The sequence below is a fragment of the Mastomys coucha genome, unplaced genomic scaffold (assembly GCF_008632895.1).
Source record: "Mastomys coucha isolate ucsf_1 unplaced genomic scaffold, UCSF_Mcou_1 pScaffold2, whole genome shotgun sequence".
Classification (NCBI taxonomy): domain Eukaryota; kingdom Metazoa; phylum Chordata; class Mammalia; order Rodentia; family Muridae; genus Mastomys; species Mastomys coucha.
This window is the reverse complement of record NW_022196902.1, coordinates 10,478,629-10,496,357: the sequence shown is the minus strand read 5'-3', so window position 1 is coordinate 10,496,357 and position 17,729 is coordinate 10,478,629. Positions and strand designations below refer to the sequence as shown.

Here is a 17,729-nt window from a genome sequence, read left to right as displayed (position 1 = left end):
GGGGGAGGTACTTGAGAGCTAGCTTTATCAATGTTTCTGGTCCTCCACTCACTAAGCAGTTGTAGGATCACAGCAACTGAATGTAGTGACTCTGGAGAGAGAAAAGTGAGGAGAGGTTTTTAACTCTCATAACACTTAACCAAAAACAAGACTGAAATTGAATTTGTTCGTGTGATTCCCGTCTTCTGACCCTGACCCATGAATGTCTGGCAGAGGAAAACAGGCCAGAAAGACGGGAAGCACTAACAAAGACTCCGTGTTTAGAGGCTAGACTGTCTCCCAGGGCACTGCAAAGAACCAGGCAAACTTGGTTCACCCTCTGTAGATTCACAACAGCATGGCCATGGGCTACTGATTTGTCCCTGTGGGCCATGTGCTACTGGACAAATGGCACAACAACGTTAAAGATTCCAAGCAGAATAGAAAATACTTTCTAAGCCCTAGCTAAAAACTCAGAAGCTTTTCAGTATCACAGGGAACTGAAAAGTGGAAAAAATGAACAGAAACTGGGCATAGTAGCATAAGCCTGTGATCCCAGCATTTGGGAATCTGAGACAGGAAGGACTGCCAGAGGTTCAAAACCAGCCAGAGCTACACACTTAATTCAAGGCTATCAGGGATATAATGTAAGACCCTGTTTAAACATACCAAAAATGCCAGACATGGCATGCTTGTCATCCGGCACCTGGGTGGCAGAGGCAGGAGGATCAAAAAAAGTTCAACCTCTGAAAGTTGTTTTGGAGGGAAATGCTCGATTCTGTGCATAAGTATGGAACATGTTGGGAACTGGAGTCAGTGTTACACAGATACCAGTGGACACATGCACACAAGAAAGAAGCAATGAAGAGAGATGGGGGGGAGGGAGAGAGGGGGGAGGGGAGAGCAGGAGCAGGGGGAAGGGAGGAGGAGAGGGGAAGGAGAGCAAGAGGAAGAGGTTCTCCTGACAAACCAAGAAAAGGTGAACAAATTTACATTTCTGTGGCACCATTACCGCATCACTAAAAGGGGAGATAATTTTGTGGCCCTTATGAAATGTTAGGAAAGCTAAACGAAACAAGCATGTAATAGATAGGCTATCAATATTAGTTATAGATGTCTTACAAACATTAATATATGTTAATTATTAAACACAATAATTTACTTTATTATAATTGGGCTTTGTAGCTTATACGTAGCATGTTCCGGTTATTTAAGAAGTACTCGTGGGATGCACAGACATTGCTCCCAGGCCATTTATGCAGCTTCATTCTGTTGCCTTTACCATTGGCTCACAGTCCCCAGACCCCTCTGTATCCCTATTTCTCAGTTGAGCTCTCCTGCATTTTAGACATCTAAGGTTATCAAGACTGCAGACAAGAGAGCTGACAACCCTCTCTTTTAAAAATCCTCTTGAAGTAAATCTAAATAAACACACACACATGTTGTCAAAGGAGGTACCCACCAAGGTGAACAAACTGGAGGCAGATGTGGAGCTGCCACTCTGGTAAAAGAAGAGGAATGCTTGTTTGCTTCTTTTCTTTTTTGTCCTTTTGTTGTCGTTTGGTTTGGTTTTGCCCCAGTGCCTTATACAAGTTTGGTAAGCACCCTCCTACTCAACGATATCCCAGCTTAATTTAATCTCCTTTGTAAGGAAAAAAAGAAAGAAGAATTGACATCATTACCTGCTAGCCTGACGGGTATATTCCTCTGCTAGGCCTATAAGGAATGATACTGTTTTATATGTAGCATAAGTGATCTTACATATAAAATACGGTTGGTTTTCCGGAAGAGAGTAATAAATTCTAAGTCTTAGCAACATGCCTCCCGATGTCTTTCCAGTACATCCCCTCCTAGGCACTGTGTCACAAGTGCAATTCTATGGTTCGAAAGAAACCACAAAGCAGGCTGTGCAACACAAAGGTGCCTTTGAGTTCAAGCTCCAGGCTCATGTCTTAACTGGCCACTTCTGTACAAAATCATCACAAACTTTTGATCTCAGGTTTGATCTCAGGTTCATAACTAAAGAAAAATAATCCCAACTGACCACAGTTGCTCCCTTCAGATGCCTCTCACTGTTCACCATTGTGGTACCACCTAAGACACCACAGTCCAGTGATTAAAAACAACAGGCAAAATTAAAAAGACCGGGCGGACCTCATGAGCTATTAAATTCATGTTCCAAAGTATAGGTCACTATGTCAGAGTAAGACACACCACAACTAGCTCAAGTGTACTCCTAGAGCACTATTAGCCCATCCCACAAGAGAAAGTCACACTCAACATTGGGATATCCACATAGAAGGGATGCTGAGCAAGCACTCTACCAACAGAGTTACACACACACACACACACACAATTCCTTCCTTAATGCAGAAAAGACTCAATCATCTCTTTCAAAGCTCATGTTTGGAATATACCTAAACCTCAAAACATTAACAACTTTTAAAGGCAAACCCTGAATCCTGTGCATGGAAAGTGGAGGAGAAACAACACACTAGCACTTTTCTGTCTGTGTGAAGAAATCTTGGAAGGAAAAGAAAAAGTCATGAAAGTGAAGATCCGACAGAGGGCTGGAGGGATGTGGCAGATGATCAGCAGAAGAGAGGCATTTCACCAAATGCCCTTTCAAGTATCTTGGCGGGACACACAACAAACTGAAATTCATGCTACAACTGTCTCAGCCACAAACCTCAGCCCTCATCATGAATGCAGCCCAGCACTCTCTGAGAGTCCACCAGCTGAATTATCAATACAACTGGGACTTCCTGAGGAATACTGGCTGGTTTCCTCATCTGTGTACAGTCCTGCAGCCAGATCATAAGCTGGGAGCATCAGTGGGGACTGCAAAACACCTCAACTGTGATTCTCAGTATAATCAGGCATAATCCGATTATGCATACCAGAGTCTACTTAATTCAATTTCCTTTGCTTTCTTAGTCTCTGCACAAGGAGCATTTTTATCAGATAGAAAGTTCTAAACTCATCACTTTACAAGCCTTTGTATGCTGCTGATTGGTTTTGAACCCCAGGACAAGGGTCTGAGGCACATATCTTACATATAAAGCAGACCTGACCTCCTGGTTCTCCCACATCCCTCAGTCCCTACCTGGCATACCCTGTCCCCAACCATGAACTTTACAGCCTAGGTGCTGGGCTGCCCTTCCCCCAAAGGCTTTTCCTTATATAATCCAGACATTTTGCATGCTTGGTCTGTCTGTCTGTCTGTCTGTCTGTCTGTCTCTGTCTGTCTGTCTCTCTCTCTCTCTCTCTCTCTCTCTCTCTCCCTCCCTCCCTCCCCTCTGTTCCTGTTTCTAGGCTAGTGCCCTTTTTGTATCTTTCTCTTCCCATTTCTCTCTCTTCTCTCTCCCCATGTTGACTTCCCTGGCCCTCGGTCCTTAAGGCCAGAAAACTCGACTGCCCAAGAGCAGCTTCCCAATAAACTTGCATTTAATATATCTAATCTGGCTTGAATTGACTCACTTCACCATCAGAGAAATAACATCACTGATAACACACTGACAGGAGGTATAATAGCCACCAGGGGAGGTATAATAAAAGATTCCCCTTTGGAATCATCTCAGTTGTCTGTCCTGCAGGGGCCAGGGAGGGGGAGGTGTCTCACTCCAGAGAGTTTCTATTTGTCTTAGGAGAAATTGTGTGGGTGGGTTTGTTTTGTTTTAGAAAAAGGTGTCCAATAGTCCAGAATGTCCCTAAACTCCTGATCTTCTGGTTCTAAGTCCCAGATTCAATGACTACGGGTATGTTCCAATACAAGTGACTTCCGATTGTTTTGAAAACATAATTTCTAGAAGATATACTATAAATATTTAAAGCTGTAACTTCATATGCAGGGGAGTGCCACCCCACGAACCTACAGACAGGTCTTTTAAGGTAGATGTCTCCTAAAAATGACCATTGCTAACTCAAAACAGATCTTCAAGAAATGGCTAAGACTGGCACTTGGAGGGAAAACTGAATTACTTAGCCAGATCTCAGCTCAGACACAGAAAACCACCAAAGGATTACTGTGTGATTCTCTTGGAATCCAGAAAGGGGCAGAAGCAATGCCCTCCATGAATGGGGAGCCACTCCACCACCCGGTCAGATTTCTAATACACAATAGTCTGGTATTTCCAAAACTTGATTTATCACAATCACCTGGGGCCTTGTTGGCCTGGGCTCTTCCAGCCTCAGATTCAGAATCTCCAGGGGCGGAGTCTGAGAACCTGTTTTTGAACCGAGCCCGGGTGCTCATGACTCAGAATGTGTGGGAAAGAAACAAGGAGATGAATGAAATGGTCCTAGGGGTTCCAAAAGGCCCAGAAGAGCTGAGCGCTGAGCAGTCAATGTGGGTCCAGGGAAAGGTTCTGGAGGAAGGCTGTGGACTGTAGAGAAACCTAAGCAGTGAGGCTTTGCGGGGAGGGGGGGAGGGGACTCTTCCACAGCTAGGACGCTCAGTAGGAGCCAAGCTGGCTTCCCAGTTCCCACAATAGGAGGAAATAAGAGGAGAAAGGGCCGGAGAAAGAAAAAGGACATCTACAGGAGAGTCCCAGGAGAAGCGCTGCCAGTCCCAGCCCCCAAGCTCTGTGTAAGGCAGAAGGAAAGCCCTACCCCCATTCCTGTCAGGGACTACAGATGCTTCCAGAATCAGTGCAGGATGTTTTCATTTCCAATCGCTTATGTTTTCACATTTCTCTCTCCTGCCAGTTCTCCTCTGGTCTTAGTCAGCTCTCCTCCCGGAGCCTCCTGGGCCAACCATCAGCGGTGACGGAGACATAATGTGCACATAGGTGCTACCTCCTCGGCTATTCCTGTCCTCAAGGCAAAAGCAGCAAACGTGGGATAAGGGTCAACTGTGTGCCCAAGCTCTCACTAAGAACCATGCATGCATACTGGTCTCACATCTGCCCATCTGCAAGTCATTTACTGGAGCTGGGGGTGGGGGGCCTCGAGATAGTTCAAAGTAAAAGTAATTGCCACCCAAACCTGATGTATCTGGAACTGGAACTTGTGGTAGAAGGAAAGAACTGGCTCCTGCAGGTTGCACACACACATCACACTCACACACACACACACACACACACACACACACACTCACTTTTTAAGAGCCCAAAAGCCTTTTTAAAAGACAGGTTCTTCCTATGTTATTCAGACTATGCCACCATACCTATTCAGACTTTGTGATTTTTTTTTTGGGGGGGGGTTAGGGAATAGGGGAGGGGGTGGTTTCAAGACAGGGTTTCTCTGTGTAGCCCTGGCTGTCCTGGAACACACTCTGTAGACCAGGCTGGCCTCGAACTCAGAAATCCACCTGCCTCTGCCTTCCAACTGCTGGGATTAAAGGTGTGCGCCACCACTGCCCTGCTTGACTTTGTGATTTTTAAGTTCAAAATATATGACAGCCTTCAGCCCTTTTCTCTCTTAGGCGGGGTCTTTTGTAGTCCATGCTGGCCTTTAACCCTTTATGTAGCCAATGATAACCTTGAATTCCTCATCTTCCTGCCTCTACCTCTCAACCTCCCACCACTAAGCAGTGAGGGGCATGCTGCCCTGCAGCTTGCTAGGCAAGTACTCTCCTGATGAAAACAGCTCTTTCCCTCTTTCTCTCTCTCCCTCTCTCCCTCCCTCCCTCCCTCTCCCTCTCCCCCTACCCCCTCGTTTCCCTCCTCTGAAGGAAGGAGTGTCATCATACATATGCAGCTGGCTCAGGTAGTATTGGAAAATGTAGCCCACAATGTTGGAGCAGGCTGACCTGAGATGCACCCAGCCTAAAGGGGCTGGATTTCCTCTCTCACATGGGTTCAGCCTCAGGGCTTAGGCGGCCCAGCAGCCCTTCTCCAGGGACTTTCATGTGGCTATCCTCTTCTTCTTTCACAAGCCCTTTAGCCTCTATTTCCTCCTATTGTGGGAACGTGTCACTGTTTGAGGCTGGGATCTCCATACCCTTTCCTTGGAGTCCACTGAAAGACAAGCTCCAGCTCCACATTTTCCAAAGCATTGGCCGGCCAAGAGCCAGGCATGGTGGTGCATGCCTGAGATCCCAGCCCATGGGGAGAGGGCAGCGGAGGCAGGAGAATCAAGAACTCTAAGCCAGCCTAAACTGCTTGAGACCCTGAGTGAGGTGGGGAGGAAGAGAAGTGGACAGAGAGAGGGAGAACCTTTGAAAGCAATACACAAAAGTGGCATGGCTCTCAGCAAACAAACTCTCCTCATTTTGAATTTCAATGTTTGCAGAATTCATCCATGCCAGAATACAAACCAACTTAAGCAGAAACTTTTAACAAGCAAGTTCTCAGGCCTCTAAGTTAGAGACAAGCAATCTTAATTTATACTTAAAAGTTGACCTTTATTTTTGCGAGTGATAAAGTAAATGAGTTGGTATAGCATTAGTCTGGCATGCACAAAGCCTTGGGTTCAATCAGGCACCACAGTATCAATAAAGCTCTGCATAATCGCACAGGCCTGGACTCCCAGCACTCGGGGGGGGGGGGGGGGGGGGGGGGGCCCTTTAGTATGTAACAAGGCTGGCTCAAATACGCAGCTATCCTCCTGCCTCACTCAGCCTCTGAAGTGCTGGGCTGCAAGTACGGGGGCACCACCATGTCCAGCAAAGTTTGATTTTTCTCTCTCTCTCTCTCTCTCTCTCTCTCTCTCTTTTAAAGACTTTAAAGTCTGGAGAAATGGCTGTTCTTCCAGAGGACGAAGTTCCATTCCCAGCACCCATGCCGGGCCGCTCACAACCATGTGTGTCTTAGTCAGGGTTTCTACTCCTGCACAAACATCGTGACCAAGAAGCAAGTTGGGGAGGAAAGGGTTTATTTAGCTTACACTTCCACATTGCCGTTCATCAACAAAGGAAGTCAGGACTAGAACTCAAGCAGGTCAGAAAGCAGGAGCTGATGCAGGGGCCATGAAGGGATGTTCCTTACTGGCTTGCTTCCCCTGGCTTGCTCAGCCTGCTCTTATAGAGCCCAAGGTTACCAGCACCACCCACAATGGGCCCTCCCACTCTTAATCACTAATTAGAAAATGCCTTTTTTTGTTTGTTTGTTTGTTTGTTTTCTAGACAGGGTTTCTCTGTGTAGCCCTGGCTGTCCTGGAACTCACTCTGTAGACCAGGCTGGCCTTGAACTCAGAAATCCATCTGTCTCTGCCTCCCAACTGCTGGGATTAAAGGCGTGCGCCACCACTGCCTGGCGAGAAAAATGCCTTTTACAGCTGGATCTCATGGAGGCATTTCCTCTAGGGAGGCTCCTTCCTCTGTGGTAGCTTGTGTCAAGTTGACACACAAAACCAGCCAGTACAACTGACTCCTTATCAACCTGACACACAAACACATCACTATTAAGCTTCAACCCTTACTTTCTTAATCATCCCCAAGATCTAAATAATTTTAAAAGTCCCACAGTCATTACTAATTCTTACATATTAAAATTTCAATCCTTTAAGATATCCAATCTCTTTTGAAATTCAAAGTCTTTTACAATTCAAAGTCTCTTAACTGTGGGCTACACTAAAATACTCTTACTTCAAGATTCACACAGACACAATCAAAAGCAAAATCAAACTCTAACTAGCCAATGTCTGGGATCCACTCACTAACTTCTGGGCAGCTCCAAGGGCTTGGGTCACTTCTCCAGCCCTGCCCTTTATTGCACACACCTTGTTTTCTAGGCTCCTGTACTCCACGGCTGCTGCTGTTCTTAGTGGTCACGTCATGGTACGGGCGTCTCCAAAACACTGTTGTCTTCTGCTGCAACTGGATTGCACTTTCACAAATAGCCTCTCATAGGCTCTTTTCATGGTGCTCAGCCTCAACTTCTCTGCATGACCCCTTCAAGTCCTGGGCCTTCAACTGCCACTAAGGTTGTACCTTCACCAATGGCCTCTCCTGGCTTCTCACAGTACCAAGCATCAGCTGCTACCCCTTCATGTTTCAAAACCAGTACCACCTGGGTGATTCTTCTACATTACCAAGTCTGGCTGCCAACACGAGGTACAACCGTGGCTGCCTCTGGAACACAGCTTCTCTGTCCTCTCAGAAAACACTTCCCAGAAGATTTCACCTCAGTGATGCTGGTCTCTTCTTCATCACCGCTAATTTCTTAACTCCAGCTAACCAGCATCAATCATCCCAGTAACACAAAGGTTTTCCTTTAGTAGTTCTGGTATCTTGTTAATCACAGCTGACTCTTCAGGCCCTGCTAACCAAAACCACAGAATCTTCGCAATCAAAACAGCAACAGCCTGATAAGAGTCTTTAATCTTCCCTCTGAAATTTCACAAGCCAGGCCTCCATCTCTGCACTGTTCTCAACATGATCTTCCAGGCTCCTACAGAACATCCCACAGAGTTCTTAACAACCAGTGGCTCTTTTAGCTCAAAGTTCCAAAGTCCTTCCACAGTCCTCCCCAAAACATGGTCAGGTTGTCACAGGAATATCCCACTATGCTGGTACCAATTTGTCTTAGTCAGTGTTTCTATTCCTGCACAAACGTCATGACCACCAACATCAAGCAAGGTAGGGAGGAAAGGACTTATTCAGCTTACACTTCCATGTCGCTGTTCATCACCAAAGGAAGTCAGGACTGGAACTCAAGCAGGGGCCATGGAGGGATGTTCCTTACTGGCTTGCTTCCTCTGCCTTGCTCAGCTTGCTTTCTTATGGGACTCCCAGGCCAGGGATGGCACCACTCACAATGGCCCTTCCTCCCTTGATCACTAATTGAGAAAATGCCTTACAGCTGGATCTCATGGAGGCATTTCCTCAACTGAAGCTCCTTTCTGTGATAACTCCAGCCTATGTCAGGTTGACACACAAAACCAGTCAGTACAATGTAACTCGATTTCCAGGGCATCTAAGTCCTTCTTATGGACTCTGCAGGTACCGATATATACATGGTATACACTCACACTGACACACATCATACACATGAGTAAACATTAAAATAAACCTTTTTCTTGAAAGATTTTTAAATAAAGCAAATGGAATAGAGTGCCTTACTTTTCTGCTTAACCATTATCTTCCAAAATATTAAGGAATTCAAATGTTTCCGTTTCATTAAAACTTTTTTCAAGAGGCTAAGAGATGGTTCAGTTCTTAGCTTTCACATCAGATGGCTCACAACTGCCCATGTCGGCTTGAGTATCTTATGCCTCTAGTCTCCATGGGTGATGCAATGATGTGCACCTACACACACACACACACACACACACACACACACACACACGAGCATGCTTAAAAATTAATGCTCACAATGTCTTCACTAACTACTCCTGGTCCTAAAACAATCCATACAGATGAAATGAATTAATGTGAGATTTTTTTTTTTATCTATATTATTGCATTCTCTCAGTATAGGAGTCTTTACACACTTCCCAGGCACTGTGTCAGTGAGTACGCTGCGGTCTTACATCAAAGGATGCACACTCCTATTTTGGGTCCTTTTTTACTAATCTGAGCATATGGCAAATGCGTTCAAATGCAGGTCTCTTCCCATAATGACACCAGCTCTTTTTTTACATAGGAGGAAGAAGGCATGAATGTACTGTGGGCAGAATACACACAAACTAGAAACTCGCACCTGCCTGATCCGCTGAAGAGTGGCTAACTTCTCAGCATGCAAGTATCCACACATCCACATGCTAACTAGTGAATAACTGGGCAGGTAATTCAGAAGGTCCTCAGTTTCTTCCTCAAACTGCAAATAAAAACTAATCAATAAAATGTTGATGGAAATGGGGTCTTTTTAGTCATGAACACTTAATTCTCTAGCATAAAAATATAAAAAGAGATCTTGTTCTTCTTTCTTCCTTTTCTTCCTTCTTCCTCCTCCTCTTCCTTCTCTTCCTCCTCCTTCCCTTCTTCTTTGGTAGTCTTAAGTAGCCCAGTCTAGCCTTGAATTCCTTATCCTCCAGTCTCTACATGCCCCACTCCCCCGACCAGGTGTGTGTTACTACACTCATCAGGCAATTCTTATCTGTTTGTTTACTTATTTATTAAGCAGGTTATTTATGTATGTATGTATGTATTTGTGAAGCAGGATCTTTGTATATAGTTCTGGCTGTCCTGGAACTCACTATGTAAGCCAGGCTCGCCTTGAACTCACAGAGATCCGCCCAGCCTCTGCCTCCCAAATGTTGGGATTAAAGGTGTGCATGACCATACCAGGTACAAGCAGGCAACTCTTAAGGTCAGGCACATAGAAAAAGATTGTTTGATCTCACACAGGCTGTTCAAACCCGATGGTCCAATCTGCCCACTCAGCTACCGCAGGTTTCTGTTAGTAAATGTAAGAACTCTCCCGAGAGGCAAGGTGGCTGGAGTCCATACTCTCAACAACACCTCCCTGGTATGTGGCATGCTTCAATGAAAGCAAGTCTTGTGCCAGAAGAGAAGGCCAGGACCTGTTCTTAGAAACTCGGCAAAGTCCACATTGCCACTGTGTCTTTAGAACTCTGCCACACACACTGCAGAGATTCATTCTGAGGGAGAAGCAACGCTATCTATTCTGACATCAGCCAACTGCTGGTTAGGTCAGAGGATGACGGTCTCTCAAGAGCAGGATGATGCAGTACCACCTAAAACACTGCTCTCAAGTATTAGCCCACATTAGTCTACCAAATTTCCTAAGACCTGTTTATGCAAAGACAATGCCCATACAACCTTTCTACCAATAAGCTACCCTTTTCAAAAGGAAGTCAACTGCTAAAGGCAGACAGAAGCCAAATGCATGATCCACCACTGAGCTGCCCCCACCTATCTACAACAGCATTCATCTTGACCTTAGACATTATACAGAGCATACCAGGTCCACTGTGTATGGGTGCACAGATAGGACACACACCATAGTATAAAAGGTACCCTGTGGTTAGACGGCACAGCAAAGCCCTCACAACAGTTCTAGAATCTAAAGGGTGGGGAATCTTTCTTTCTACGATTATTATTTTAAAGTGCTAATAAATTGCCTTTTCCTATGCTCTACTGGCAATAGGATTGCATATTTATTCAGGAAGTTCTCTGTTGTTGTCAAGACAGGTTCTCAGGTAGCCCAGGCTAGCCTCAAACTCACTATGTAGCCTAGAATGACCATCACTTTGTGATCTTTTCTCCTCTATCCCCCAAGGACTGGATTTCAGGCACATGCTACTACATTCAGTTTCCTGCAGTGCAAGGGACTAAACCCAGGTCTTTCTTCACTCATGCTGTGTAAGCAATCTATCACTGAGCTACATCCTCAGTCCCAGTAAGTGCTTTTAAAACAAACTGAAAAGAATTTAAAGTAAGACTTGGAGAGATGGCTCAGCGGTTAAGAGCACTGACTATTCTTTCAGAAGTTCTAAGTTCAATTCCTAACAACCACATGGTGGCCCACAATTATCTGTTACAGGATCCAATGCCCTCTTCTGGTGTATGTGAAGACAGCTACAGTAATATTCACACATATAACATAAATAAATATAAATAAATAAATCTTTTAGGAAAAAGAGTTTAGAGCAGAAATCACGATACTCAGTCTACCTTATTTATTAACACCTTTTACTAGCCCTAGAACTTTCATTTCTTTGTTCTTTTTTTTTCTTTTTTTTTTTTTTTGGTTTTTTGACAGAGTTTTTCTGTGTAGCCCTGGCTGTTCTGGAACTCACTCTGTACACCAGGCTGGCCTTGAACTCAGAAATTCGCCTGCCTCTGCCTCCCAAGTGCTGGGATTAAAGGTGTATGCCACCATTGCCTGACCAAACTTTCATTTCTTGATCTATAAATTGGGCTTAAAAATACAGCCTAGCCTTTCTATTTCACCTGGTTTTGGAATTAAATAAGAAAGGGGGAGGGGGTGGCTCAGAGGTTAAGAGCACTGGCTCTTCTTCCAGAGGACCCCAGTTCAATTCCCAGGACCCACATGGCAGCTCACAACTGTCTGTAACTCCAGTTCCAAAAGATCTGACACCCTCACACAGACATACATGCAGGCAAAACATCAGTAATGAGAAATTACAAACCAATAAGAATGATAGGTTTTTAGTACACAGTCATACTTCCCAGGAGCACGTGATTGTTAGTCATGGAAAGCCGCAAATGGCGAACCTGGGAAACATTTTGCTTAGTAAAGGAAGTACAAAGCTCACAGACAGCATGAGGCCACTTGTCTGGAATGTTCAGAACAGTTAAATCTACCGAGACAGAAAGTAGACTCACAATGACCTGGAGGTAGGGAGGTCAAGAAGAAAGGGAGAATGACTCCCATGACGTGGGGGCTCTTTTCAGGGCCATGCAAATGCTCTAATAGACTGTGGTCATGTTTCTCATGTCTGAATACACTAGAAGTCACCAGCCCACACACTGAGAATGGGTCAATCTAGGAGTTGTGTCTCAATAAAATTAATTTTAAGGCCAAGCCCACGTCTATAATTCTAGCTACTTGGAGGTAGAAGCAAAATACTGAGTTCAGCTAGGCAGTGGTGGCGTACACCTTTAATCCCAGCCCTTGGGAGGCAGAGGCAGGTGGATTTCTGAGTTCAAGGACAGCCTGATCTACAGAGTGAGTTCCAGAACAGCCAGGGCTACACAGAGAAACCCTGTCTCAAAAAATCAAAACTAACTAACTAACTAACTAACTAACTAAATATACCGAGTTCAAAGGCTGCCTGGGCTATAATGTGAATCAAGGCCATAAACAACCTTTAGACACGCTGTCTCTCAAAATTTAAAATAGAGTACTTCCTAACATGGCCTGAGTCAAATCCCAAGTACTGAGGGTGAGGGAGCATACTGCCACAGACCTTAAAAACAAAACATGGCCATGCCAGTGAGAATCTGCTCATTTCTGCATAACAAAGTCTCTTGGGTATTAACAGAGCCCAGACATAATTATTCACATTTCTGCCTCTTGTGACTATTTTCAATTTAGCCTTATTTAGTCAGCAGCAAAATTAATCAAGTTCTACTTGCATGGAAACAGGACCGGTGAGATGGCTCACTGGATAAAGGCACTTGCACCAACGCTAACAGCTGGTACCTTACAGTGGTAGATATGGGCAGCCATGAATGAAATATGAACTGGGTCCTGGCCCTCTGGTATATTTGCTGCTGGAGATTCACTAACAGGTGTATCTCACCAGAGGGATGGAATTAAGGCTCACAGGCAGCCCTCAGACAATTCTCGGAATGTGTCTACACTCTGGTCGCTATTTCTAAACACTCCTAAAGGGGAGGTACACATGCAGTGGACAGCAAGGAAGCTAGCCTAAGGTCTGGGCTCCAGCCCTTGGCCTGGACAAATCACCTCAAGTCTTTTGGCCTTGATTACTTCTCTGGTTATGAGTTCATGAAATTAGTCAATTTACAGTCAGTTCTCAGTGCAAAGGTTCACAAGTGAAGGATGCAACTTTGAAGAGCTGCTTATAAAGAACCAATACATCAGGCATTGTGGTGCCTATAATCCTAGCACTGTAAGTTCAAGGCTAGGCACCTTCCACATGCTGGGATTGCAGCTACGAGCCCTTAAAAGAATCCTGCAGATGCTAAATAGGATAAGTATATAGGTTTTATTATATGAATAGGAATATATATGAGTTCTTAGCACACAAAAAAAGTTGTGTGCAAAGATGGGGTCAAACCTAATAATGTCTTTAATAACTCATCTTTTTCAAGGTATGCACACCTATGATCTAGGAATAATTACTTTTGACAAAAGCTTTCATGATTATATTAAAATGATCAACCAGGATTACTGGTATGAAATTAAAGCCACTTAAAATGACATGCCTGTGAAAACTTTGAAAAGAATTATTTCAGTCATTTCAGAGAGAACTGTTCAGAAAGAACAACTTTTGAGAGAATTCAGGGGACTGTTGGGCAGAATTGCTTATTGGAATACACATATTCAAAGAAAGCAAAGTGAGCAGGAGGTGATATCATTTGCATATAATAGCACTTGGAAACTGGAGGCAAGATGATATAGAGATCAAGGCCCGCCTTAGCTATATAGTAAGTTCGAGACCAGTAATGACTATATGAGTCTCCATCTAAAAGAAAGAGGTGGAGGAGGAAATATATTCAAATGCAAAACAAAACTAGCAAAACAAGAAGTCTTTCTCTTCAGTTTATTTTTACTTTATGTACTTTGGTGTTTTGCATGTGCGTATGTCTGTCTGTATGGGGTGTTGGATCCCCTAGTAACTGGACTTACAGGTAGCCATAATCTGTAATGTCGGTGCCGGGAATTGAACCAGGGGCCTCTGGAAGAGCAGCCAGTGTCCTTAACCTCTGAGCCATCTCTCCAGCCAGCAAAGAAAAAGTTTTAACATCTAGGAATATTGTTTATTTTTCTACAAGTTAGTTTAAAATTTATAACTGGCCTTGTTTTGCAGTTACAGAATGGGCCACACTCCCTTCTGTGTAACTAGAATGTGCTCTCTTTATTTTGTTTTGTTTACTTCCCTTAGAGTTCTTCACCCAGTAGTTAGATCTGCCTCACCACATTGCATGTCAGGGATGAAATTCTCATTCACTCAGGTACACACACCCTAATACAAAGAGGCACAGAAACAAACAGGATTGCCAGGTCTACAGTGAAGGTCCCTTAGATTGCCAGGTTTACAGTGAAGGTCCCTTAGATTGCCAGGTCTACAGTGAAGGTCCCTTAGATTGCCAGGTCTACAGTGAAGGTCCCTTAGATTGCCAGGTCTACAGTGAAGGTCCCTTAGATTGCCAGGTCTACAGTGAAGGTCCCTTAGATTGCCAGGTCTACAGTGAAGGTCCCTTAGATTGCCAGGTCTACAGTGAAGGACCCTTAGATTGCCAGGTCTACAGTGAAGGTCCCTTAGATTGCCAGGTCTACAGTGAAGGTCCCTTAGGACAGCACATAGTACGTATGAGGCCATCATTCACATGAACCAAATATACTTTGAATATGTCCCTAATAAATTATTAGGTCATTTTGACTCCACACCCCTTCTCATCCCCTCCCACTCTCCTGGGTCAAAAGCTGTCCACAGATAATAGGCTGTTTTTAGCACAATCTGAATCAAACTGACCAAAAAATATAATGCCATCCTATGATAAATGCACAACCTAGAGAGACACATTACAGTGGTGTATGTAAGTAGTAGATTTAAATTTGTGAAAACTAGAACTCATAGGCTACAAGTCGGTTAAACGTGACTTGGGTTTTCAAGCTGGAAAACAAGCTACTCCGGATTACGTCCTTATGAAGTGATTCTAAGTCGGGCCATTTTTCATGCAGACAGAGCGGCAGAAACCTAGGCGTGGGCTGCTATACCAGTGTCTCCTCCCTCCCACCCTGCCATCCATCAACCATCCCCAATTTACTCTTTGACCAAGTTCACCTACTGGAAAGGGAGAAACCACCCAGGCATCACGCTCAAAAGTTTCTTAGTTTGGGCCAGCAGGAAATTCCAGTCGCTTCATTCATCAGAGCCAGTTAAAGCTGCTGAAATAAGATGGGCACTTGGAGAGTACAATGTCAAGACTTAATTTTGGAGGGTTGAAGAGGGCCAAAGGCAGAGTCCCAGGTCAAGGTCAAGGTCCTCTAAATAGCAAAGAGCCAATAGTCAGTCTGACAGAGGAAACAAAATTCAAGGCCAAAAGTAAAATTGCTTTCTTTGGGAGATAATGCCACAGGTACAATTCATGCGCAGGGATGGGGACGGGGGTCGGGGGGAGTTGTGCAGCTGTAACAAGCTGCTGCAATCCTCGCTGCGGTCCCTAGAGATTGTCCACAAACTAATCCTCAAGTGTGAAGTGCTATGACCATTCTATATCTCTTGACTTCGACAGGACACCATCACTTTTTGCCATAGCTGCGGCTGCTTGTCAGTTTCCCACTGACAGAGCAGTGAAATTGAACAATCCCAAAAGCCACACTCCGCGCCCACTCCAAGGTAATTTTTTGGAAGCCAGAATCGGGGGCTCACCACACGTTTTTGCTACCTGGACTGCCTCCCCACCTGACCCTCCGACACCCGTGGGCTCCCGAGGAGGTCAGAAAGCTGAGCCTGGGCCGCCAGGGGGCGGGAGGCAGCAGCTGGCCGAGCGCCTCTGTGCCGCGGTGCCCTCCCCGGGGCCACCAGCCACTCACGGATTTTCACTCGCCGGTGGTCCAGGCGCCCGACGGCGGCGTGCAGGGCGTCCAGGCGACGGTGCAACTCGGCGGTGCGGTGACCCAGCGCGGCCGCCTGGCCCTCGAGCTCCCCGAAAATGTCCCCAGCGCAGCGCGACAGGTCGGCCAGCTGGGCGAGCAGGCAGACCAGGGTGTGCGAGCTGACCTGCTCCAGCGAGCGGAAGAGCGGCGGGTCCCCAGCCCGAGCCGGCGCCGCCTCCTCTGGCCGGCGCAGCCGTGCGGGCTCCACGCTCCGTTGGTGGAAGGGCATGGCTGGGCACGCGGGGTGCCGGCGGACCGGCGATCACGGGCTTCACGCCGGGCCCCGAGGGCGATGGGCGCGGGTCCGCATCCAACACAAAGGAGAGTCCCGGGGCAGCTGCCGCGGGGACGAGACCGGGCGGCCAGGCGGCGCAGGGACGGCTCGGAGACCCTAGGCGGGGGCCCGCGCGGCAGCGTGCCTCCTCCCGGGCTCTGGAGCAGCGCGGCTGAGGAAGTTCCCGGAGCAGCTCCCGGGCGGCCGCGGCGGGTCCCGCTGAAGTTTTGCAGGCAGGAAAGCGCCTGGGCTCCTTCCCTCCCTCCGGATTGGAGAGGGAGGAGGAAGCGGGGGAAGTGCCGCCGACACGGGCGCGAGGGAGGGCGGCGGGAGAAAGGGAAGGGGGAGGAGAAAGGCCGGCTGGGAACCACCTGCGGCTCCCGCGCCCGCCGCGCCCAGCGCCCAGGCCGTTGGCCGCCCGGCGCCCCAGCGCACCCTGCTGGGGCGGCCGAGCAGTCCCCGAGCTCCGGGTCGCCGCCCACGCCCCCAGCCGAGCCCCCGGGCGCCGGGGCCCACTCCCGGCCCGCACCCCAGGCCCGAGTGGGGCGCAACGCGGGCGCCGCGGACTGCGGGGCCAACCGGGAATCCGGCAGCTCACCTGCGCGGCCGCGGTGGCGGCTGAGCCCGGGTCCTGCCTTCCCGGGAAAGCCGGGCGGCCTGTCTGAGGCCCCCTGGTCTCTCCCCTGCAAGGCTCTCAAGACTTCTGGGGTGACCACAGTGCTTCAGGAGTTTTTCTTAGTGTCTCCTTAGTGGTTTCCTGCTCTTCAGGTGCGAACAGTTCGGAGATAGTTGCCTGTTTCATCCATCCCTCAAGCGTTGAGTTAGGTAGGTTACTAGAACCTAGAACCCAAATCCAACACCCTTGAGATCATCGTCACGAGACACCCAGCTAACTCAAACCTTCTGCTAGGAAGAATTTAAGGAGACTGAGTCCAATATCCCGAAGCTAAAAATCTCCTTGGCCTCCTTGCTGTGTTTGCTCAGAAAGGATCTTTGGTTTCTACAGTGCAGCTGACCCACATTACAGTACTGCTTTCTGACCTTACGTTCAGTCTCCAAAGTGGTGCGAGTTTGCCTCTCTGCCAGACAGGAACAAAGCAAGCATGAAAGTAGAAAACTCACGAGGAGGGGAGGAGTAGGACTCAGGCTTTAATCCCAGCACTCAGGAAGCAGAGAGAGGCTGAGGTCGAGCCAGCCTGGTCTATAGAATGAGTTCCAAGACAGCCAGAGCTACAAGGAAAACCCTGTCTTTAAAAAACAAAAAGCTTAGTAGACAAACTTTTTCCAATCTCCTCCCCACCCCGCGTTGTACA

General features: G+C 46.8%; 1 protein-coding gene across 4 annotated transcripts in view; it reads right to left on the bottom strand.

The window, feature by feature from the left end:
* Nhsl1 (NHS like 1) overlaps window positions 1-17,080 on the bottom strand; it is a 232,848-nt gene extending 215,768 nt beyond the window's left edge. For 2 of the 4 annotated variants that reach the window (XM_031380505.1, XM_031380507.1), the window contains exon 1: window positions 16,080-16,501. In XM_031380505.1, the coding sequence (XP_031236365.1) occupies window positions 16,080-16,371 (292 nt within the window). In that variant the 5' untranslated portion in view covers window positions 16,372-16,501. Of the gene's footprint in view, window positions 1-15,931; window positions 15,949-16,079; window positions 16,502-17,014 lie in introns of those variants that run through there. The other 2 variants (XM_031380514.1, XM_031380516.1) reach the window with 2 other exon arrangements.
* Between the last annotated feature and the right edge of the window lie 649 nt (window positions 17,081-17,729).